Source organism: Neofelis nebulosa, chromosome 10 (assembly GCF_028018385.1).
Source record: "Neofelis nebulosa isolate mNeoNeb1 chromosome 10, mNeoNeb1.pri, whole genome shotgun sequence".
In the NCBI taxonomy this organism is placed as follows: Eukaryota; Metazoa; Chordata; class Mammalia; order Carnivora; family Felidae; genus Neofelis; species Neofelis nebulosa.
The window spans coordinates 15,377,956-15,403,564 of NC_080791.1; the positions used below are offsets into that span (position 1 = coordinate 15,377,956).

The 25,609-nt window shown below is 52.5% G+C and overlaps 1 protein-coding gene across 1 annotated transcript in view; it reads right to left on the reverse strand.

Moving 5' to 3' along the window:
• Positions 1-25,609, reverse strand: part of DSCAML1 (DS cell adhesion molecule like 1) — a 351,352-nt gene that overhangs the window by 317,056 nt on the left and 8,687 nt on the right. The window contains exons 2-3 of the mRNA XM_058686854.1: positions 17,558-17,875; positions 13,326-13,472 (exon numbers count right to left, since the gene is read on the reverse strand). Of these exons, the coding sequence (XP_058542837.1) occupies positions 13,326-13,472; positions 17,558-17,875 (465 nt within the window). The remainder of the gene's footprint in view (positions 1-13,325; positions 13,473-17,557; positions 17,876-25,609) is intronic.

Consider the following 25,609-nt stretch of genomic DNA (forward strand, 5'->3'; position numbering starts at 1 on the left):
GACAGGGCTTCCCACCCGTGAGCCCGCAGAGGCCGTGCCTCTCCTGTGCCCTAATCACAGCCTCCTTCATTGGGGGTCACCTGTGTCCCATGTTCGACTCGCCTATCAGGCAGCACGCCCCTCAACGGCCGGCAAGGGTCGCTGCATCTTCCAGGCCTCTGCCCACCTTTCCTGTACCTACACCTCACAGGCCTCATCAAATAGTGACCGCTCCAAGGGTGTCCACAAAACTCACGACACCGAGTTCACCCTCATTCCTGCCCAGAAGATGAAGAGGAGAACAGGGGACCGTCTGCTGTTCAGGAGAAAAGGCCAAGCTCTGTACATTCACCCAGACGCACTCTGGAGCTAGATGCTCCTATGCCCTTCCCCAAAGATAGTGGCCAAGGTGTCTGCCTTGGGTCTCTGCTCTTGAGGGCGCGTGTGGGGGTCTACACAGGTGAGGGGGAGTCTCCTCTTTCCAGAGGCAAAAACCAGGAGTGTTGAATACATGAAAAGACGCCTAGCGACACTCATCGTCAGGGAAATGCAAATCAAAACCACAATGAGATATCCCCTCACACGGGTCAGAATGGCGGCAATCAACAACCCAAGAAACAACCCGTACTGGCGAGAATGCAGAGAAAGGGGAACACCCGTGCCCCGTTGGTGGGAATGCAGACTGGGGCAGGCACTCTGGATCACAGTATGGAGGTCCCCCAAAAAGCTAAAAATAGAACTGCCCTACAATCCAGCAATCGCACTACTAGGTATTTACCCAAATACAAAAATATTAATGCACCGTGATGTTTATAGCAGCAGTATCTACAATAGCCAAATTATGGAAACAGTTCAAGTGTCCACTGATGAATGAATAAAGAAGATATGGGGTGTGTATGTGTGTGTGTATACACACACACACACACACACACACACACACACACACACACACACACTGGAATACTACTCAGCTGTTAAAAAGAATGAAGTCTTGCCATTTGCAACAACACACATGGAGCTAGAGTGTATTCTGCGAAGCGAAACAAGTTAGAAAAAGACAGATACCGTATGATTTCACTCATATGTGGAATTTAAGAAATAAAACAGCAGTGCCTGGGTGGCTCAGTCACTTAAACATCTGACTCTTGATCTCAGCTCAGGTCGTGATCTCATGGTTTGTGGGTTCGAGCTCCATGTCGGGCTCTGTGCTGACAGCATGGAGCCTGCTTGGGATTCTGTCTTTCCCTTTCTCTGCCCCTCCCCCGCTCTTATTCTCCTTCTCTCTCTCTCTCTCTCTCTCAAAATGAACAAACATTAAAAATAAAAACAAACAAACAAGCAAAGGGACAGAGGGGCAAACCGAGAAACAAACTCTTAATTATAGAGAACTAATGGTTACCAGAGGGGAGGTGGGTGGGGCATGGGTGCAAGAGGTGACGGGGATTAAAGAGTACACTTGTCGCGATGAGTACCAGGTGACGTATAGGAGCGTTAAACCACCATATCATGCACCTGAGATCAATATCACACCCTATATTAACTGGAATTTAAGCAAAAACTTAAAAAAGCCGTACGTGCGTGGGTACATGTATGTACATATTCACCGTGTACAAATTACATCGCACATACTATTCGCACCCATTCGCACATACACAGTTTAATTAAAATGAGTTTCCTTGGTGTGTGGAAAGAGGAATTTCTCCAAATCCCCTGAGAGCCTCGAGCAAAGACCCTTGGGAATCCCTGTCTACATAACACAGCATCTTGCACACAGGAAATGCTCAAAAAACATTTGCTAAATTAAATAATGAAGGGAAAATTCAACCACTGCTTGTTGCTAATGCCAACATAGCCATTTAGAAAGATTCGGGGGGTGAAGCCAACGTAAGACGTGGCATTGCCAGCTGCAGCCCGATGGCGTCTGTGCCTTTTCCTGGGCGCAGGCTCTGAGCAGGTACCCCGGCTTCCCTGGGCTTGTGTGACGGCAGGCTCTGGAATATTCTAGATAGCGAGCCTCTTCCTTTCTGTGTCCCACTCCGAGGGTGGTGAGGAGGATCCCCCGGCATCGTCTCTGAAGGGACTCCTCTGCTTAACAAGGCCTCAGACAGCCCACCAGACCCCCACACAGAGGTAGCATCCGATACCTGGCTGACTCCTGAGCCCATAAGCAGCTGAACGGAAAGCCCAGACTCCGCTTCCAACTCCCACCCCCACTGCCACTCACTGTCACAGGCTCTGTCTCCCACTCTGTCGTCTGCTCCGCAGCCGCCCCTCCGGGCTTCCAGCAGATTCCGTGTTCCTAAAGATGTGGGCGTTCAGGTATGTTCTGACCCTGATGTGGAGGGCAGAAGCCTCTAGGTGTGAGAGGAAGATGCTTCCAACTTAGAGGCCTTCGTGCCAGCCTCTGAGCCCCTACTGTCACTGTCCTGGAATGCAGAAGGCTGTTCCTGGTTCCGCTGGCTCAGCATCCCACTGAGAAAGGCAGGCTTCGGCTGACTAAGACACATGCCTAAGGTCCTGAGGTTTCTGCACACGGCAAGGTGCCTGCTGGACCACAAAAGCCGATGGAATATCGGGCTTGTATATAGGCCTTCTGGGAAATACTCTGCCACTGCCCCAACATGAGGGTCTGTTCCCTCAACATCCTGCCCTAAGGCGCTCAGCCCCAATGTAATGAGACCCAAGCTCACCCCTACATGCTCACTCCTAGATACCCACAATCAGATGCCCACCCCCTGGATGCCCCACCTACTTGCTCCCACCCGCACCCTCACTCCTCCCGGAGACCTTCCAGGCCTGGAGGGGATGACAAACCCTGGAACAGTTAGCCTGTATCTGTTCAGCACAAAACAGAGTTGAAACCCTACATTGAGAGGATCTCTATGTAAAACAAAACACGGAAACAAAACAAAAAAACAGGTCTATATAAAAAATGCTAGCTATACATGGAGACTATGTTTTCTCCACATAGAAAAAGTACCTAACTTCTAATCTTCACAGCTGCTGAGAATGAGACTCAGAGAGATTAAAAAGACCCACCTAGGGTCACACGGCAAGCAAGGAGCGGGCCTCAGATTTAAACCCAGATCTCTGGCCAGAGCCTACACTGTTTTCGCTTTGCTATACAGCTTCACTCCATCAAGAAGAGGCTCCCAGCAAGCCCTGCCGACCTGAGGCATCACAGCAGCCCCAGGGCCTCCCCCTTCCCTTTATTTTAATTCATGCCATTGACAGCCCAATCCAGAGATCAGCACCCCCCCCCCCCCCCCACAATTAAACGTCTCTTGTAGGCATCCAATAAACCTCATCTGAGCGCCTACTCCATGCTGGAGCTCAGTGACGCTTGTGGCATTACGGATGTCGACCCTCGTCCCGCAGCGACCCAGCCAGCGTGGACCTCTGCCTGGAACCACAGCCCGTCCCCTGGCGGCTCACGTTCTGGCGGTGAGGTCTCATTGATACGCAACAGAGTTCAAAATCACAGGCTTGGCAGGAAGTGCCATCTATACATAGCTCTGCCATTCTGTAAGCACCGTTGGCTTCTCCTGAATAAACGCTACCCTACATTAAATGCCAGAATTCGGCGAGCAGTCCTGCATGTTTGCAATGAGATTGAGAACTAAAAGCAAGATTGATTCTGATGTGAACACCAGCAAAGCAAATGGGTTTTTGAAAACCCTATAATTTCCCTGCAACCCTTGACTTCACTAAACACACATTTTTAGACTACAGCACAGTTAGGTAGGCATTAAACAAAAATGAAGTAGTCTAATGATGATTTATGTGTAGGATAACCTTCCATAAAGCACCCCGCTCTGATTTCAGGGTAACTTACAGAGGTGCCAACTTAACCAAACAATGCCGCTTGCTCCGCGTCCACTGCCACGGCGTGATCTCGGGGCAAAGCGTCTGCCGGCAGTTGTCTTAAATCTGCTGAAATTCACCCAGTGGGTGCTCTGGAAATGCAGCACCTGCCATGAACTAAATGGAAAAGCAAAACACGACACATGCACACACCACCAGAAGCACCTGTGAACACAGACTATTTTGCTCGACTGTGGAGCCGCGGCTGATGGTTCTGGAACCAACCAACTGGCAGGCAACTGCAGAGCAGCCCGCCCGCCGGGAGATCGGAAGGGGTGCCGGGGAGCCGTGGGCGTGCGGTCCAGCGGGGGCCTCAAGGGCTCCTGAGGGGCAGGCATCACACCGGAGTTCCTGTACCCGCCCCCCCTTTCCTGGCTGGGTGACCTTGGGCAGGCCTCGCAATCCCCCCAAGCCTTGGTTTCCCTCTTAGGTGAAGTTGAGAACGTGTCCCCCTCAGATGGGATGGAAAAGATTCAGTAAGATTATGCCTGTGAGCAGGCTTTATAAGCCAGAGCACGCCGTACAGAGGAAAGGCGGCACAGGGCACGGTGTGAGAGGCGGCCCAAGTCACCGCTCAGAGCTGAAATCAGCGTGCCCTGGGCCCAGCTCCTCGCTCTGTGGCCTTGAGCAGGTGACTGACCTCCCTGTGCCTCAGGCTTCTCATCTGCAAAATGGAGCTAACAATAGCAGCCGCTACATAAGACACTAGGGAGGATGAAACAAAATGGCCCATGAAAAGCACGTATCACAGAAGAGCTCAGTAATTGATCACTTCTTTGCTTACTGACCGTTATTATCACCATGATTATCATTTCCAGTCAGGCCACCCGACTCGGGAGAGAATTCTTTTGCTGCTTCCGAATGTTTCCCTGTCACCTCTCACCTGCAGAGTGTGGTTTACGGCTTTAGAAGGTAGGATTTTCTCTCTGCACTCTAAGGAATAAATTAAGGCTGTCTGATTCTGATGGCCCTTCCCCCATGAAAGCAAACAATAAACAAACAATAATAACAGAATTCAGGGCCAGCTGCTGTTTCCTCTCTGTAACTGCCTTGCTGCGGGAAATAGTAATTGCCACGAGTCCCCGAGACAGGCCTCAGGCTAGAGTCACCAACGTGCGTTACAGGTAAAGAGCATGGACTCTGGGTCCCAGCGACAAAAGCTTCACCACTGAGAAGCTGTGTGACCCGGAGCAAATTGCTTGGCCTCTCTGAATCTCATTTCCTGTGTACCTACGAGTTAGGGGAGGGCGGGTAGCAGGCCTGCCTCACAGGGTTAAGAGGAGAATTCAATGGCAGGACGTCCAGGCACCTGCCGCCGGGCCCTACAGACACACGTGTCTTAATACGCTTCTCGCCTAACCACGCGCGTCCCCAAGCCTCACTGCATCTGCTTCCCCGTCTGGAAAGTGGGGAAGGTAATGGGGGTTACCGCAAAGAGCAAATGAGATCACGAAAAAGCTCTTCCTACACGGTGTGGGGTTGTGGAGACACTAGTTATTACTGAACCAGGGTCTGAGCACTTTGAGATTAGACCGGGCAGTGTGTCCCGGGAAGGGAGCTTTGCTGTGTTGCCACCGGACCCCACAGGCCTTCATCCCTTCCTTTAATGTCATTTCTATCAGGTACCGTGCAAGGCACAGGTGAAAAGGAGAGGAATTCCACACCGTCTTGGCGGTTTGTTTCCCTCATCTTGCCCCCGTGGTCACCCATCTCGCCTTAGTCCCGTCTTCTCCAAGGTCACGTGTTCTACCGCCAGCCCGGCGCCCAGCACAGCCCAAGGCTAGACAACGTCACGAAGCTGGGGGTCAGGGGTAGCGTCTCCCTGCCGTGTTTAGACCCCTCCTTCCCCACCTGAGAATTCAAGCCTCTCCAGAGGCCTGCTTTCCTTGGCAGGGATTCCGTGCACAGGTTTCCTTATCCCCATTTCACAGACGAACGAAAGAGGCTTTGAAACTGACTTGCTCAAGAGCACGGATTAGGACTAGAAGACCACAGCCTGCCTTCTTTCTGCTGCATCCCACTACCTCTTCTGTAAGCTGTCTGCTCCCATCTGTCACCCAATTTCCTATCCGGTTGTCTTCTTCTTGCGGCTTTGCAGCAGTTTTTAAAATATATTTTGTGTGTCAAGTTTTCCGGAGGCAATATAGCGTAGGGCTTAGGAATGCAAAGAATGGCATCCGGATGTGTACGGGTGGGTCTAACACTTCCTAACTTTAGGCAAGTCACTTAGCTTCGCCGTGCTTCAGTTTGTTCATCTGTAAAATGGGGGAATAATAGTCCCTTCATCAGGTTGCTTTGAAGGCTAAGTGAGCCAACGCAGAACCTGGAAACCTAGTAAGGGTTTCATAAGTGTTGGGCGTTACCAAGTTGCCCCTCCACACACACATTTTGTTTTCTTTTGTTTTTGCTTTTCTTCCCAGAACTGGCACGAACGTCATATCCTGGCATCCTTTTCAAACTGCTCTCACCACTTAATTTACCCTCTGGGTCACCCCCACCCCCTCTCCTGCCTTCCTGCCTTTGCCCCTGCTGCTACCTCTACCCAAAGCGTTCTTTCTGCCCCCATGGCCCCGGGGAATGTATCCCAAGACTCAGGGGCAGGCTTCCCTCCCTTTTGGGATGGCTCACTGGGCCACCATCAGCAAGAATCGCAGCCCTGTCATATCATGCTCTCCATGGGAAGATACTACAACCCTACTCCGGAGCTCTGCCGAAGGGAAGAAGAAGGTCATGGGCCAGTTCGGCTCCTCTTCAAGCCCTGACCCTGTGCCCTTCACCCAGCAGGGGCCCAAACCCCATTGTTAAATTGCCTTGAGCACACTATCTAGTCCACATTAGCCCCGACTGACCATCCCCACCCCTTTTCTCTACGGCCCGGGAGAGTCGAGAGCTGAGATCCCCCATTTTGCGTCTCAACAGAGCATCACAGGGGAACCCACAGAAGCCTTCTCTCTCTGGGTAGCTGTGGAGCAGCTCAGTGAAATAAAGACCAAGGACCACCCAACTTAAACCCTGTAATGCCACCGGGTTTCTGTGTGACCTTACCTAGGCCTCTTTCCTCCCTGCCACATGACAGTTTAGTGGGGGAGAGACTGGCATTTTGTCATCCTCATTAATCATCTTCTAAAAGACTGGAGAGAAGACGGGCCTGAATAAAATAAGGAGCCTGCCCTTGCTAGTTATATATTCTCATGGTGGGGAGAACACAGATTGCAAATATACTAGACAAAACACGATTAGCGCCTTGAGCAAGGAACCGATAAAGTCCGGAGGGAGTTCACAAAAGGATCCCCTCGAAGAAGGTTAATCGGGGTGATTTTTAAATCCATTCTTAGCAGAAATCGGGAAAGAGATCATGGAAAAAGTGGTATTTGAACCAGGCCTTGAAAGATGGGTAGGGTTTAGATACACAAAGAAGGAGGGAAGTCTGATAGTAAAAACAAAACACCTCATGAGCAGTTGAAATAATGGGCTCTGAGAATGTCAAGAGAGAAGGGGTGAAGGGGGGCCCAAAAGAGCATCGGTTTATCAGTAAGTGTGGAGGCTGGGCTCCCGGACCTCCAGGGCCCTTCCAGCCCTGACAGTCTGTGACTCTCTCCGTTTGTGGCCTACATGCATCCAAACTGGTCTCCAGGCACAACCCAGCTCTCTCTTGTCTGCTCCGTCCCCCATCCAAGTTGGTGGAGACATATGGGATCCGAGGTAGTCTTGGTATCAGTCTGAGCAAAATGCAATTAATACGCTGAATCTGTATTCCAAAGCAAACCAAGATCATATATGACTGTTTACTGCGTGGAGATTTTCTATCCCTGTCCATCAGAGCTGACAGTATGAACTGAATCCTAAACCCCCAGATGAGGACGGTCTTTGTGTCACCCACTGGGCCAAAAACAGAGCCAGTGCCCAATAAAGCCTTCTTGTTAGAATGGCTGTTTTTTTCACTGATCTTTCAGCTAGAGATCTGTTGCCCTTCAGAAAAGCCAGGGCCTCTGGTCACTGAACACACAGCCAGAGGTCGGTAGAAAGGTTGGTGACACATTTCTGTCCCTAGGCAAGTGCAGGAGACAGGGACAGGCCCTCCTCCCGTAAGAAAACCTGAGGACAGTCCGGTTTTTAAAAAAGCTTATTTACTTAGAGAGAGAGTGAGCGAGCCAGAGAGGGGCAGAGAGAAGGGGAGAGAGAGAATCCCAAGCAGATTCCACACCATCAGCGCGGAGCCCGACACAGGGCTCGAACTCACGAACCGTGAGATCATGACCTGAGCTGAAATCCAGAGTCGCTTAACCAACTGAGCCACCCAGGCGCCCCAAGAACAGTCCATTCTTAATGAGAAGCTTGCCCTGGAGAGACAGCGGGAGATAGAAGGACTAGGAGGACCCCAGTTCAAACCCAGGTTACAGCCTTTGTTAGCTATGTGACCTTGGGTAAAGTGTTTCATTTCCCTGGGCTTCAATGTCCTCATTTATAAAATTAGGGGAAAAAAAAAAATGAAACAAAAAATGTTATCTCTTAAAGGGTTATTGCAAGGATTAGAGATAATTTGGGTCTCAATACATGATAGATATTATCATTAATCTCATTACTATTATGCTGTGACAGGTGCTAAGAGGGCCCTGAGGATAAAGAGATGGAAAAGATACAGCCTTATACCCTCCTGCAGCAGGGAGACAGAAACAACCACCCATCACCTAAGAGAATACGACATAAGTTCTGTCGGCAGGCTTACGGAAGGCCTCCCGGAAGGGGACCCACGTGGACCGAGTTTAAAGGACAAAAGAGAAGTAGGGTATCATCAATAAGGAGAGGAGGGGACAGGTACAGAGGAGACAGCAGACATCACAGCGATGAAAAGAGGTCTGAGAAAACCCGGGAATAACGTGGAACCCTGGGGACCATCAGGGAGGTGGGCTCGCTGACTCTCCTCCGTCAAGGGTAGGCTGCGGTCCAGGAGCCCTGCCCACTAGGAGTCCCCGGACCCCCTCTGACCAGATTCCTCCTGGCCCCTGCATCTCTCCCCCACCACCAACACACAGGGCCCCCAGCGTGCTCCCAGCCCAGCCAGGGCCTGATGACAACCCAGCATTCCAGAGCTCCATCCTCAGAGACAAGGGAGCCGATCCAGGCTTGTCTTCCAAAGCACCGGTGGACACATCTGGCCCACATCTGAGCAGTGTCCAAAACTCCCCTCTGGGGCCACGACAGCCAGTCAACATGCTGGTGAAGAGCATGCTGGGAAACTCCCACAAGGAGCCCGCATCGATATAATCAGGTCTGGTGGAAATTAAAAGCTATTAGGAACAGGGCCGGATTTATCTTTATATCCAATAACATGCATTGTAATGGTGATCATGCAGATGGGAAATTAAACCACATCTCAGCTTCACTGGAGGCCTTAATTTTGATTTATGTTTGTGCACAGCCCTTTGCCCTCTGGACACCCCCACCCCACCCACTCTGGACAGCCAGTTCTCCTCAAGACCAAGGCCCCCGAGACAGGAGTAAAGGGTAGGAATTGCCAGATCATAGGTGAGAGGCTCTGTGCTCTTACATCTTTAAATACCCCAATGGAATGGAGACGTCCAGCTTGGAGGGAAAAGGCAGGGGTGTAGTAGGGAGTTCTGGGAAGTAGCATTTTGGGGAAAGTTTGCATCTTGGTCTCTCCAGCCTCTACCTGGGAAAAGTACAGGCAAAAAGCTGCTGAGAGTTTCTGCGGCCGGCTCCCGGAGGCTTATCTGCCCCTCCCCACCCCGGACAGCTGGGAAGGCTAACCTGTGAGCAAACACCCAACTCACAGAGCGCGTTTAGGCACCAAGCCCTTAATTCCTTCCAAACACCCTCGGAGAGAGGGGTTGAAGGGTAAGCTCTTCATTAGCAGAGGCCTGCACCCACCCCCCTCGCGCCCCCTCCTCAAAGGGCTGCTGCTCTCCCCAAGAAGATGTCCCCTGGGGCCCTGAGCGACCCACCTCAGCCTTCCCATTCCTCCTCCTGCTCTCCATCACCTGCTTCTGTTGGCCCTGTGGTCTGTGAAGGATCTGAGATCAAAGTCAGCACTGTTCTGTCTGCTCCAGAAGCCTACTCTAAAGCATCAGGGGGGATAACCGGCTCCTGGGTCCTCCCCTAACCTCAAGGCAACCTAATCATTAAATCTTCCCCCACCATGAGAAGCTGCTATCCGACCTCCCAGACAACACACACACACACACACACACACACACACACACACACACACTGGGTACAGTGTGAGTAGGGAAGGCAGATAATCCTGTTTTTATGAGAAAAAAAAAAAAAACAATGAACAATTTGCATTTTCCAAAATTAAAGCATGCGGCGTGTGGGCCCAAGCTCTGGCTTCTCATCTACAGAGGCTGGAGGAAGCAAAACTCTAGTCGCTGGTTCTCATGGATTCCTCTGGGAGCGTGTTAGGTGGATTTGTGTGCTTTGGAAAGTCTGTCCCTGGATCTAAAACGTGGCTGTAGAAGGATCTAGAATGATTATGGATGGTGCCCGAGGGCTGGGCAGGGGAGGAAAATTCTCCAAGGCTAAAGGAAAGAAAGAGGTGCCACAGAACTGAAGTTTAACAGAGCCCTGCAGATTAGGACCAAGCCCACTTCCCTGATAATTATGCCCTTTGGGGCCCCCAGCCCTGTCTTGACATCAAAGATTGCCCCGAAGCCCCAACTACAAGGGTTGCCGCGGGGAAGCTCACTGCCTCCAGCTCTGACGCCTAGGAGTCGGGTTAACCTTCCTGCTCTCCCGTCTGCACCGGATGTCGTCATGTCGTCCGACCCCACACCCACTTCGATCACCCTTATTTCAACACTCTTCCCACATTCCTTCTCGACTTTTCCAACCACCCATACATGCTCCGACGGAACATTTAGCAAGCACTTGCCCTGCATGTACAAGGTGACGTGTTAGAAGCCAGGGAATGTGTGGATGAGCCAGCCATTTCCCACGCTGGGAAACTCAAAAAGGGGGGCCACAGGGCCTGTTACATGGAAACAGACACACTGCCAGGGGAAACAGCAGGAACAGGAATGCCCTCTTCCCACTGGGTCATCATCATCATGGTCACAGCGGTCCTCGGTGTGCCAGGCGGCGTTTGGAACCTTTTACAATATTGACTTCTTAAACCGTGTAAAGTAGGGCAATCATCATGCCCATTTTATTATAGCTGGGGAAACTGAGGCACAGCGGGGCAAAAGACTTGCGCAGCTCATTAAACAGTGGGATGAGTCTCAACCTAGGTGGTCTGGTCGCCAGCTCCAGGGACTCAATTCCACGAAGCCTTCCCTAAAACGCAACAGGGACTTTTCTTCCCCTTCCTAAGGCCAAAAGCCTTGTCTAGAGCACACATTTAAAGCCTCTGGTGTAGTCAGAGTAACACTGCGTTGGATATACATGGATGGGTGCTGGGAGGCAGTTCTGCATGGGGTTGGTGCACAGGTGGAAAGAACAGACCTGAGTTCGAGCCCCCGCCCTCTGCTTAATAGATGCCTTACCCGGAAGAAGTTACTTCCTCTTCTGTAAAGTGGAGGGAAAAAACACACTTAACAGACTTTTTATGAGAACAAAATGAGATCACATAGGAACATTTCTGAGCCAGTGCCTGGCAGGCAGTAGCACTCAAACAATAATAATTATTATTTAATAATATTACTAATTGATACTACTGTAATGAATATAACTCTTAGTCCATAAACTCAAGTGTATAAAAAATACCACCTCTCTTTATGTTCTGTCAATCACGTTCCATCGGACTCTGTGGGATAAATGGGCCATTCGATCTTCATTACTGGGGCTTCCCCCAGGCATGTGCCAAGGTCCGCGGTCTCTCACCAGCCGGTTGCCCCTGCCTGCATGATCCCTTTGGGTCTGGAGCTGTGCACCCCATGCCTCATTTGGACGCAAGAACCCTGGACTCAGTCCCAGACCCCGCAGAGCTACACACAGCCACCCATTGTGGGGCCCAACTGCTCCCTCCAGCTGCACCCACTAAGCGGCCTCCAGTCCCATCTCCATCCCTGGGATTCGGACTCGTCTATGTCCCGTTTGTTCCTTGTCTTCAGAGGCCCTCTTCCCCAGCCAGAACACCCATCCTAACCTCTCCTATGAGCTTATGGTTTCACAAAAGGCAGGAAGAGCGGTTGTCTCAAAGTAGATTCGGATTCCTGTCCTGCTACAAGCTCTGAAGCCGGGAAACATAACGGCCTGGCCATCTGCTTGGAACTGAGAGAAGGAAAAAGCACCAGGAGCAAAACACAAATTAATGTCTCCAGAAGAGTATCCCGCCATGTCAGCTGTAAATATGCCGAAGCATTGGCTCTCCTCCTAACTGCACTGGAACCAGGTAAAGAGCTTTAAAAACACTGATGCACAGGCTCTACCACCGAGATGCTGATTTGGGGGCGGTCCCAAGCACCAGTGTCTTCCAAAGAGCTCCCCCGGGACTCCACTGCGCAGCACGATTTAGAAACCCGGCTTTACAGCTTTCAGGCATCGAAGTCTGCCTTCCCTAACCAACCCGAAAACCCAAGCAACGAGAATCATTTCATACGACCAACAATGAGACATCAAAGCCGCAAGGGCACTCAACACCTGGTCAGCTTCCTCCATTTCACAGAAAGGACAAACCAAGGTGCTCGGCCGGGAGAGGAAGAAAAAGCAGGAGATCGTGTGCACCGTGCGGGGATGAAGACAGAGGGGCTGGGAGCGGTGGGGGGAAAACCACCCTTTTGTAACCGGAGGCCTGGAGGCATTTTGAGGACTTGAGGTCCTCTCTTGGGGTTTCCAGACCAGATTTCCTGTTGAAGGGACAACACCACATAGGAAAAGGGAACCAAGAACGAGGGGCTCACGATCATGGCGGCTCTAGCAAGGTGAACCCACGACGTGGCATTGACCTCTTCTCCCAATACCAGGCACAGGCAGGCTCGGGCCAGCTAGAATCCTAATGGGGTCTTTGGCTAAGTCATGAAAACAAAGTCCCACACGCACGTTACCCGTGTCTGGTGCCCTCAGGATCCGGTGCTCATTGCTTGGTCATTCCATGCGAGAATGCACACCACAGCCAGCCTCCTGGCTGTCCTCTCCCCACAGCCCGCCACGGTGAAGGAGCCTCCAGCCTCACCTCCCATTGCAAAAAGCAAGGGCAAGCAAAGGTCCAGGGGCCAGGAAGGATGGAGACCCCGCTCTCTGGGGGAGTAGGATGCACCCTGTGCCAGACAGGACCGTCGCACGCCCAGCAGAGAGAGAGGCCGCTGGCACGTGGGTTTCCACCGCCCCACGGAGAGACGTGCCCAGCCGAGACCAAAGATGCTTTTTTTGCCAAAGCATCACTAGAACAATAACAAATCAGTCACCAGAACCAACCTCAAGATCTCAGCTCAACAACCAACTCAGCACCTCTGCTTTATCTCTCCCCCAGTCCCCGCCCGCCCCGCAGCACCCCTGCCCGCCACGGCGCCACAGTCCTGCCTTACCTGGGATGATGGAGACCGTGTCCTTCTCCCAGGACACAACGCTAACATATTCCTGCACTGAGGAGGGGATGAGGCACTTGAAGACGGCCACGTTTCCACGCATTGACCTTTGATCCTCCACCCGGACGGTGTAGGGTTCCCTGAAAACTGCAGAAAGATGAGGGAGCGGGAAAGAGGGGGGATGTCACAAGGCTGGGACTTGGTAGGGCCCTGAGAAGAGAACGGAGAGCCAGCTCAGCCCCCCCAGCCCCCCCCAGCCCCCACCCCCCCATCACTTCCTCCCCCACCTCCCGTTTAACCAGCCCCAAGGTTCCTGCCATGATCTTCCTCCTGCCTGAGTCATGTCCTCTCTGCCCTATGGGGGAGCCTACTCCCCCTCAGAAATACCCAGCCTTCCTCTGCAAGACCATAAGCCCAGCTTCTAACCTGTCCAATTTCAGGGAGGATTAACAAACCATTCGATTGGGAGGGCCTGAGGGCAGCAAGCTAAGTGCTGCGTTGTGATCACATTCAACAAGGGGATACGGAGGCAACGAGGAAATGCGATAGAATTCCTCTAAGCAAACCACACCTGATTTCCTACATGCTTCCTGGGCCCCGGGTGGCAATGGTTTTAGGCACGGCGACCATAACCTGCCAAAAATAAAAACTGCGACACGGGATGTAACAACAGACTTTTGTGCCACTTCAACGTGACAGGCAGCCTGGGAAAATGTAGCTCACACACCAAACTTTCCGGAAGGGCCTGGTGGTTTATGAGGACAACGGAAGAGAATATCTGAAATTGTGATGGTCTGAAAATGGGCGGTCTCTAAGATTCCCCGCAACAAAGAATCCTTACTGCTCTCTCCTACCTCCTGACACTGCCTACAGCCTGACCCCCAGGCTTGCCCCTGCCTCCAGAACTCTCCGTTCCTTCCCCACAGTGTGCAGTGGGGACCTCCCGCCTCAGTCCCGCGGCTGGGTTCTAGGCCGCTGTCACCTGCAGCCACGCTACATGTCGGGTCCCATGGGTGGGCTGGCTGAGCCTCGGGGGTGGGGCCAAGGGGCCCTGCCTCTTCCTTGTCCTCCTCTGCTTGGCCTCTTCCAGGGATCGTTCCATCCTTCCACCCTTCTCTGCCAAGCGGAGTTGGTGCAGCCAGATCCCCGCTGTCTACCGACCTTGTCCTTCAGCAGGCACCTGGGCAGCGTGCCCTCCTGCTCTCCCTGCCACGGTTGCCAGGGTGACGCTCAGGGCCCCGCAGCCCCTCTGGCTGTGCACCTGCAGCCCCTCTGGCTTCATCAAGAGCCGCTTAATTGGCTGTGTCTCTAGTCAGGCCAGCCCTGCCCGGCCTCCCCAGGCCTTTATTCTCTCCCCACCTCCCTGTTGTGACTGTGCCAAAGAAGAGAGAGAGCTGAGGTGGAGGAGAGGTGGAGAAGGGTGTGGGCAGGGCAGCGCCCAGGGCTGTGAGAGAAGCACCCAGGAGGCTGACGGAGAGCTGACACAGGAAGGAAGCAGAATGGAAGAGGACAGAGCTGGGCTTTGGGTGCACCCGGCCCTGAAGACTCCCAGGGGACCAGCAGAGGCCGGGCTCGGCAGCAGGCAGGCCCGCCTCCTCCTCTGAGCCGCTGTGTGACTCTGCCCAAGAGGTACTTAACCTTCTGGAGCCTCGGTTTCCTCATTCGTAAAAGGAAATCACAACAATGATAACAGCAGCGTGTGGAAGGCCTGGCCCAGGAAAGCACTGTAAAAACACTGTTTGTCATTATAGCTTGTACCTCTGACTAGCTGGCTATGTGCCCTTGGGCAAGCCACTTAACCTCTCCTTGTCTTAGTCCCTCATTTGTATTTAAAAAAAAAAAAAAAAAAAAGGACTTCACAGGATTGTGATGACAACTGCATCCTAACCCAGTGACAGGCACACAACTGGAAATATGACCTTACTTTCTCTTAAACCAGTCCTCTAGGCTGTGGAGGCCGGCACTGCACCAAACCTTGGCCTCGGGGCTTCCAGCCCGGCACGTGATGGTGTTAGGGGGACAGTGCAAAGGGTCTACTCCTGAGAAGAAGTTCCACAGGGAGCCCCAGGAGCGATACCCTGAGGACGGTCCTGGGTTCGAAGAGCTCACATCTACTCCCAACCAAACCAACTGGATGAAGACCAGCTCTTTAATCAAGAGTGCCCTCCCCACCTCACCCCCTGAGGACACCTGTTGCCAGCTCCTTGGAACCTTGGACCTGTGACAGGCACTCCTAAGGCAGAAGGATCCTGGAAGTCAGAGATCTTGCAGGATCTTGGCCGGCAGGTTGGGAGGCCTTCCCCAGAACCTACCCTTCTTTGCCCAACACAATCACCAGGAAAGATGGGACACCCAAGGCTTGGTGCCATCAGAGCGGGTTGGCTAAAACATCATCTGTCCTCTCCCACCCAGAAAGCTCTTCTAAGAAAATCAGTCCCAAAACGTCAGTGGTTTATTGCTACTTGAGGTATACCTTACAACGGATTATGACATACCAGGGCATTCTAATTAAGATTAGAATTAATTAATTAATTAAGATTAAATTCTAATTAAGAGTAGCTCCACCTAAGCCCTTCCCTCACCTCCTGACCTCGCTCCCAGAAATGAAATTTTTTATTTTCTTTAAAGAGAACAGCCGAGGAGCGCCTGGGTGGCTCAGTCAGTTAAGCATCCGACTTTGGCTCAGTCATGATCTCACAGTTTGTGGGTTCGAGCCCCAAGTCCGGCTCTGTGCCGACAGTTCAGAGCCTCGAGCCTGCTTCCGATTCTGTGTCTCCCTCTTCTCTCTGCCCCTGCCCTACTTACACTCTGTCTGTCTCAAAAATAAACATTAAAAACAAAATAAAGAGGACAGCTGAGAAACCTCACTTCCTTGCCTCCACTGACCCTTCCAAAGACCAAAATGCTTCACTGCTACAATTTTCCATCACGGGTTTTATCTAAATGCCTGTTCTCTTAAGATAGACTCAAAGATCCATCAACAGTGGATTGGATAAATAAATGTGGTAGTTGAACGATAGAATACTACACAGCCATGCGAATGAACAACCCCATTCAACTACACACAGCAGTAGAGGTAAATCCCACAAACAAGAGTGAGCAAAGGATTCAAGAGAATACACAATGCAGGACTCCATTTATATAAAGCACAAAAAGAGGCAAGCACCTGTATTGCTAGAAGTCAGGACAATGGTTTCCCCTAGGGGGGTGGTGACAGAGAAGAGGAACAAGGGGGGCTTCTGAGGTGCTGATGTTGTGTATCTTTATCTGGATGTTAAAGTCTGTGACAATTCATCAAGCTACCTGCTTGTAATATGTGTGCTTTTCTTTATATATTTAAATAAAAGGGGTGGGTTTGGGGGGTTTTTGTTTTTTGAAGCCAGCAACTCACTGGATATTTTCCATGATTCAAGCACTGAAATGAACACTTAATTTAAACAAGCACCAGCTGCCTTGGGGCGCCTGGGTGGCTCAGTCGGTTAAGCTTAAGCGTCCGACTTCGGCTCAGGTCATGATCTCACGGTTCATGAGTTCAGGGCCCACATCGGGCCCTGTGCCAACAGCTCAGAGCCTGGAACCTGCTTCGGATTCTGTGTCTCGCTCTCTCTCTGCCCTTTCCCTGCTTACACTCTATCTCCCTCCCTCTCAAATATAAACAAAGATTATTTTTAAAAAAATTGTTTTTTTAAATAAATGAGCACCAGCCACCTGCGTGGCTCAGTTGGTTAAGCACCCTCTTGATTTCAGCTCAGGTCACGGTCTCACATTTGGTGAGTTCAAGCCCCGAGTTGGACTCTGTGCTGACAGTGCAGAGAACCTGCTTGGGATTCTCTCTCCCTCTCTCGCGGGCGTGCTCTCTCTCTCTTTCCCCCCTCCTACCCCCTCTCGCGTGCACACCTGTGCTCTCTCTCTCAAAATAAAACTAAACGTTAAAAAAAATAAATAAACGAGCACCATCGCAGTTACCATCACAGGTCGTGATGAATGGGGTAGGTGTTGGCATCAGCTTTGCAGAGGAGAATGGGAAGGAAGGCTCAGAACGGTGTTCCTTTCGCCTAAGGACGCCCACCCCGTAAGGAGCCAAGACTCCAAAGGACCAGAAGACTTTCCTTGAGAGACAGACTTCTTCCACGCCCCCCACATGGACCCTCAGAACAAGGGGCTCTGCCCGTTCCCCGTCACCACCCTTAAGATGGAGCTCTCCAGGAGGCATCAGGTGGCTGACACCTTACCTGCTTTGACGCGGATGTTGGGGCTCCGGATCTTGCCGGCTGCATTCTCCGCGGTGCAGAAGTAGTCATTGTCGTGGATAAAGCTATTGAAGGCGGAGGGGGAGAAGGGGTAGAGCTGCAGCGTCCCGTTGGCGTGAACGTGCCGGATGTGTGGCACGTCGTAGATGTCGTCCCCCGTGGCCAGGTACCATCGAAGGGCTGCGCTGGGGGAGCCCGCAGCCGGGCAGGGCACCACCACCCCCACGGAGCTGGAAAAGGTCACCTGCTGCAAGGAGTCATTTACAAAGTAGAGGCTGGTGCCGACATCTTCAGGGCGAGCTGCAGGGGAGCCAAGGGGAGAGGCTGGGTTAGCCGTGTTCTGATAATAACCCCCCCACACCACAGAGCCATGTGCCCCACGCCCATTCATAATTTAAGCACCAGTCACTCAGGAAGCACTTACTGAGCTGACGATGCCCCGGGCACTGGCACAGGCAGATGTGAGACAGTTCCTGCCCCACAGAAGCTTCCAGCCCAGCACATGAACGGCCTGAGTGAAAACATCTCACCTCCCATACCAAGCCGAGCCCATGGAGAGGGGATGGGCCACCACTCCACTAGGCTGAAGGGTCTGAAGCCATGACCCACTATTGGCAACCACACGTTAGGACAAGTACTGAAATGGCTTCAGTAAGTATTTATTGAGCACCTACTATATGGCAGGCAGGTTCACACCCATTACCTCAATTCATCTGCACAACCCTGAGAGGAGCTGGTATTTTTTTTATCATTCCCTTTCCAATTTTTAAAAATTTTTGTAATGCTTATTTATTGCTGAGAGAGACAGAGTACGAGTGGGGGAGGGGCAGAGAGAGAGGGAGACACAGAATCCGAAGCAGGCTCCAGGCTCCGAGCTGTCAGCCCAGAGCCCGACGCGGGGCTCGAACTCACTGACCGTGAGATCCTGACCTGAGCTGAAGTCAGACGCTCAACCGACCGAGCCACCCAGGCGCCCCTATCATCCCCTTTTATAGGCTGAGAATAGTCATGTGATTTGCCAGAGATCACGCTGCTAATAAGCAGCAGAACTGAAATGTGAACCCACTGCTTCTAGGGAGGATTCGAGCACTTTCTATCATACCATAGGTGAAAGGTCTCAAGACCATGGGGTACAAAGACGGGGAATGCTCGCCTGGAGCAGAGACAATGGCAGGAGACCTTGCGAGCAGTCTTCCACCTCTGGAGGCCATTCTGGAAAAGGCACAGCCCCAGAGGGACTGATCAAGGACCAGAGGTACCGTGGGTGGATAAGACCTGGGTGAGGAAGCAAGAGCCCCACCAGCTTGCTTTTTTTTTCTTTAATGTTTATTTATTTTTGAGAGAGAGGGAGGGGGAGGGGCAGAGAGAGAGGGAGACACAGAATCCGAAGCAGGCTCCAGGCTCAGCGCTGTCAGCACAGAGCCCGACGTGGGGCTCGAACCCACAGACCACGAGATCATGACCTGAACCGAAGTCGGACAGCCAACCGACGGAGCCACCCAGGCGCCCCAACCCCACCCAGCCCTGACACTGACTGACCGTGGGGACGCTCCCCTTCTCTGTCCTTCTGCTCCTTCGCTTATAAAGTGGGGTGGGGGTAGGGGTGGGTGGACAGGGCTGCAGAGACCTCAGGCATCTGTGACCGGTCGCCATCACAGCACTCTGCCACCGGGAGGACGTGCTCAGGAGTGCAGCTGCCTGACTAGAGCAGGGCCACCTGACCGGGAGGACAGCTGTCCGCAGCGCTCACACTGGCGCCCGGCCTCAGTCTTTCCTGCCTGATGGGACGCAGCGCCGAATGGTGGAATCGGGGCCTCCCTCCCTGCTGAGGAGCCTTGCCTCCCTAAGAAGGGCCACCTCTGAACAAGTGGTGACGACCCAGAAGAAGAAGACAGCCCAGTCCCAGGTCTCCGGCTGGAAGCCCCTCCCTCTCCACCAGGAAGATCACGCAGCAAACAAACCACTCCGCGGCTTATTTAAAGAACGTTGCAGGGGACCCAACTTGACCTCAATTTCCACAACTTTATGAGAAGGAGGAGGGCCTGCATCCGGACTGTATTAATATTCTTGGCTTAACTCTGAGCGGAGCCTCCAGGGAGAACGCACCGGGCAACTTGTTGAGGGAGGCCATTAAGCCTCATTGGTCAGAGCAATTCCCATCATCTCACAAAAAGCCACGATGAAGCCATTAGCATCAGTGCCGGAAAACACGTCCAGGGGCTCCTTGCTGGGGCGTCAGGGGCATCCTCTTAGCGGCAAATGCATTTTCTGTCCCCACCAGGTGCAGCACCCTTAGCGGCTGAAAGGCTCTTGGGGAGGGAATGGTATCACCTTTCCATCCTCCTCTTCACACTGCCTCCCCTGGTGACAGTCCCGGTGTTGATGACTGAGCAAGCCTGCTCTGAGGGGAGCGGCCCGTCTCCTAAGACTTTCAGAAGCTCAGAAACGTGCCTCACTCACAGCGGCTAGAGTATTCTCCAAAATCACGAAACCCCGGCCCCTCACGGGTCAGCAAACTGAGGCCTAGGAAGGCTTCTTCTTGGACCCAGATTTTCCAGGCTCCCTTTCCGTGGCCTGCTCCCCTTGTGAGAGACTTCCTTACTGCGATTCATTCAGCAAATATTTGTGAAGCGTCTTCCACACGCCGGGCGCTGTTGTAAGCACGTTACTTATACGACCTCTTTTAACCTTGCAACAACCCTATGCAGTAGGGGGTACTGTCCATCCCAGTTTACAGATGAGGAAACCAAGGCACCAAGAGATCAAAGCAACTTGCCCAAGACCACACAACCAGTGAGCGAGGGCCCGGGGATGCAGACACAGGCAATCTGAGCCCAGAGTCTGGAACAATTGTTCGGAACAATTAGATGATTGTAACCATTGCAGTAACAAAGAGGGGGCCCTCGCCTTCCTCAAACACCACCTGGCCACCAACATCCACATTTAGATGGCCAAGAACAGAATTAATACACCTGTGCACCTGCACACATAGACACACACACACACTCCTGGGAGGAGCCCCCTGTTGGACTCGACATCTCAGACAGTGCTTAGCCTGCGAGAGCAGGTCCATCACTCTGGGGTTCTGGAGGCTTCCTGAGACAACCTAGTTAATCAGACATCCTCTCCATGGCAGCTTTATGGATTTGGGGAGCCAAAATCCATCAAGGTACAGCAAGACTCTACATTGTGCCTGACAAATGGACGGGGGAAGCGGAGAAAGATTCCTGACAGAGAGGAGTTCAGAATTATCTGATTCAAGGAACAGGGTAAGAAAATATTTGTGACGTAGCCCTCAGTAATAATAATACCACCAGCAATTATAATAGGCTAGACCCGATGTAGATATTATCTCACTTAATCTTCACGACTCCCTGCGGAGTGGTATTATTGTTATTTTGATCTCACAGATAAGGAGATTAAGACTCAAAGTTAACTAACTTCTCCAAAGTAATACAGTGTAAGTGTCAGAGCTGGGACTGAATCCCAACGCCGCCTTACTTGTGGACCCGGGGATAGAACCGCTCTATTCCGTGAACCACGGTGGAGACAAACCACGAAATCTGGATTTCCGGGCTGGGTACGCCCCACCCCATCACCCCATCCTTTCTTCCATCTCAACCCCACCCCAAACACACAGCCCTCGTCTCCCTCGCTCCCGGCTGGAAATCCGTCCCACACCTCCACCTGCGAGACGGCCCCTTCGTTGGGCCTCCTCCACTGCCACCAGGAGCATCGGCCACAATGAGAGCAGCCTTCCAGCACTCTGAGCCTTGGATCCTTCCAGAGCCAAGGACACGGGGTTCTCAGCAACTACAAATGGGTAGATTTAATTGATGAATTGACTGGGATTGTCCAGCCACCTGTCAGGGCCGATGAAACGGCAGATTTATAGCAAAAGGTGAGTAGCCTCATATTTCTCCCACCCCGGGATGCGAGCTGCTGTCTTCTGAGTCTGGGGGAGCTGGGGAGGATGAGACAAACCATTCATTTCTGCTTACGGCTCTGACAGTGCATTGCCATTATGAAACATCACCCTCAGGTGTAAAACAATAGCATTTTGCACTTACGTCGGGCTCATACTTTACCATCACAAGGCACCTGTCAGCCCAGCATGCAGAAGCCCTCTAATAAACATTAATTTAGCCTCACCCCAGCTGCCAAGAGAAAGGAGTGAGCAAATCTATAAAGGGGAAACTGAGGCACTGACCACCAAGTATCTCAAATCTCTGCCACGTGCCAATGCAAAGGTTGGCACAAGGGCACCAGTGAGTGGCCGCGGCAGCAATGGGTCCATTCGGTCACCCGGCCCTAAAAGGGGGATTAGCAAGGGTCTCACTCCAACCGCATGGAGTCCGGCATGGCCTCTACGGTGGGTTCGAATCTTCAGAGCAGTGACAAAACCTCAGCAAGGACCGAGAAGAGCAAGGCATGGGACAATAGAGCTGTGCTAGGAGTCTGACGAGCTGCCTTCCCTCCTGGGACTCACCCCTGACCTGCTGTGGGTCCCCGGGCTAGCCACGAGCTTTTCTGAGCCTCGATGTCCTCATTCACAAAAGACAGGGACTGTGCCATCTGACCTGCCCTCCAGGACTGCAGAGCAGAGCAGAGCAAACAGAATGCGGGAGTACTTGGTTTCCCATAAAGACGAGGCGTGAGTAGGAGGGACGAGGTTGCTATGCCGGTCCCAGGGACCCCCCCACTGGCCGACGGATCCAGGGTGCTTACGGTTACTGCAAAGGGTGGCCGGGGCACAAGCGCCACTCTGCAGCCCTGCAGAATTCAAGACCCTCCTCCACCCTCCAAGGCTCTCCTTCCCCAGGTCCTTCCCGACCTAGGGACCAGATAAGTCTTGCTCTTTCAGAAGACATTTACAGAGCACCGTTACTCAGCAGCCAGGGGGCCAGCTCTGGGGATGGCGGCTCAAGCTGAGCCTTGAAATAAGATCTAAATGAAGGCACTCCCAGAACCCAGGCCAGCCCAAACGACGCGCTATGGCAGAGGTGGGGACAGCATGTTTGGGGAGCCCCACAGAAACCTGCCGGGGGCAGCGTTGGGGACGAGAGGCAGGAACAGCTGGAGTGGCGAGCTGGCCCTCAGGGATAGAAGACCACGAGGAGGTTTGCAGGCTGGGGGACTGAGTTTATGCAAGTTCTTGTAGCCCTAGGCCCAACTTCATATTTTGTTAAATCTTTTTTTAACGTTTATTTTTGAGAGAGAGCTAGAGAGAGCGTGAATGGGGGAGGAGCAGAGCGAGAGGGAGACACAGAATCCAAAGCAGGGTCCAGGCTCTGAGCTGTCAGCACAGAGCCCGATGCGGAGCTCGCACCCACAAACTGTGAGATCGTGACCTGAGCCGAAGTCGGACGCTTAGCCGACTGAGCCAGCCAGGCGCCCCAGGCCCGACTTCATTTTCACCTTACACTTACTTCCCTGAAGGCTTAGTGGCTTAGCTAACGGTGCAAGTTCTCAAAAGAAAGGAGACTAACACTGACTGAGCACCTGCTGTGTGCCAGGCATGTGGAGTGGGGGGCGGGGGGGTGGTCAGGGGTCTTGACCTTCCAGGGTGCTCTCTCACTTGATTCTCGCACAAAGGTACAAGGTGGTCCTGTCCGTCTCATTTTACAGGTGAGGAGAGAGAGGCTCACGGAGAGATTGTTCAGCTAGAAAGAGGCAGAGCCAACATTCGGTCAAGGTCTGCCCGGTCCCAAGCCTGAGTTTTTTCTGTCATGACGCTGAGGAAAAGAATTCAAAGTTAGGGGCCTTGGGAGGTCCCCCCTCACTCCCTCCCTGGAAGCCAGTCCCACTTTGGAAAGCACGTCCTCACACCAGAAACTCCTACTGCCCCCTTAAGTCTCAGGGAAGCCCCCTCACACACACACACCCCCAACCCTGCCCCAGCTCCTTCTTCCCTCCGCAGACACAACCAGGCATATTTACAGAGCGAACGAGAGGAGGGGGAAACACTTCATAAATAAAGAGGGAGACATTCAGATCAACAGCAAAGCTTCTTCTGGTCAAAGGGGGAAATGGATTTTTAATAGAAAATGGAAGTTATGGGCTCGGTTGTGATGTGACAGACGCCCAGACTTAAACCCATTTAATCTTCTCTGCCGTTTAACGCAGAGCACCACCCTGACGCCGTGTTGCAGAAAACAGGCTCCAAATCGCTGGGAGATTAGAAGTGTAGAAATAGCACCGCAATATTTTTAAACCAGAAATCGCCCCCAGGCATTTGGGCTGCCCCCAGGGTCACCAATGAAATCTGAATATCCATCACATCAACTCTCTGAGCGCTGGCCCTCCCTCCCGCCATCCGGATTAGTTCGGGGAAGGAAACTTGACGCCCATGGGCCCCCACCCTACTGGCCGGGGTTGGGGTGGGCCCACCGAGGCTTCCTCCCAGGTGTATGCTGAATTGTCCCCATGTGATCGTCTCCAGTCAGCATAAATGACAACCCAAGGGGGCTGAAATATTAACACCTCGCCACCTCCACTGGGAGAAGTGAGTCATTTTGCTCTCCTCCTTTACAATATTTACTCATCTCATTCACTGGACTTTTCATCCAGGAACATCTGCCCGTACTGGACCTGTCACCCGTCCCCCAGAGACGGGCAAGAGGCTTCACGGGTCTCCATGCCCCGGCACGGCAAGTGTGGATGAGGGGAAAGCGGTGGGTCCCCAGGACAGTAGAGGCGGGGGGAACCGGCAGGGCTCCCCTGCAGGGCTGTGAGCTCCCTGTCCCGGCCACCACTCTATCCCCTGGGCCTAGCACAGCACTGGGCACTTAGCACCCAGACTCCAGGGCCGGGCTCCCCAGGTTTGAATCCCTGCTCTGCCGCTTACAAGCAATGTGACCTCGGGCAAGATGACCTCACCTCTCTGTGCCTTAGTTTCCCCGTGCATAAAATGGGGGTGACCTCAAGCGTTGTCAGGTTGGACGAGTCCCTGTCAACGACACTGTCCGGGTATACGTTCGCGCCCGGCACCACCTGAGTATTCGTCGCTATTGTTCATGAGTATTTTCATTATAACAGGCAAGCGGCACTTGCAGAATAAATATCCCACAACAAACACTTACCCCTCACCTACAGCAATAACGCCTACCACTACTGAACAAAGTTCTCAGACGGTCTGATAGAGAATCAGCTGGAGAGCTGGTTAAAAACACAGATCCTTAGGGGCGCCTGGGTGGCTCAGTCCGTTGGGCGTCCGACTTCGGCTCAGGTCACGATCTCACGGCTCGTGGGTTCGAGCCCCACGTCGGGCTCTGTGCTGACAGCTCGGAGCCTGGAGCCTGTTTCCGATTCTGTGTCTCCCTCTCTCTCCGTGACCCTCCCCCGTTCGTGCTCTGTCTCTGTCTCAAAAAGTAAATAAACATTAAAAAAAAAAAAATTTAAAAAAAAAATACAGATCCTTAGACAACAGGTTCACCAAGTGCGTCCGAGGGCCAGGAAACGATTTCTGACGCGGGCGGTCCTCCATCCACAGCTCAGAGCAACACTCCCCAGAGAAAAGTAGACTTTGCCACGCTGGACCTCCAACATCACCTTTTCCAACAATAGGCAGTTTCCATGGGCTTGGCTGACAGGACCTTAGCACCACATTAATTAACTTAATTTGGCGATCGAGTTAATGAAGTAATAGTGTGTGATCGATAACAGTAAAGCATTGCAACAGCCTCACGCTGCTGCCCGCAGGCTCGCACACAGTTTTTTTTTTATGCAGATGTGGCCTGGTGAGTTTCTTAGGTTAATCTGCCAGGTTCATTACTGCACTGCATTTGCACACAAAGGTCTCCATAGGCGATATATTACTTGCCCTCACTCGGACTCTTCTTATCCCACAGTTAGTGGGCAAACTCAGGCCCAGAGACCAACGGGCGGGACCTCAACTCGACCATCCAAAACCCCAGGTCTGGACCAGCGAGACAGGGTCTGCCTCCTTCATCAGGAAACTCACTTCTTGTGCGTCCACGCCTCAGACACAGTCTGTGGCTAGACCCTGGGGAAGGTCTCCCCAGATGGCACCAG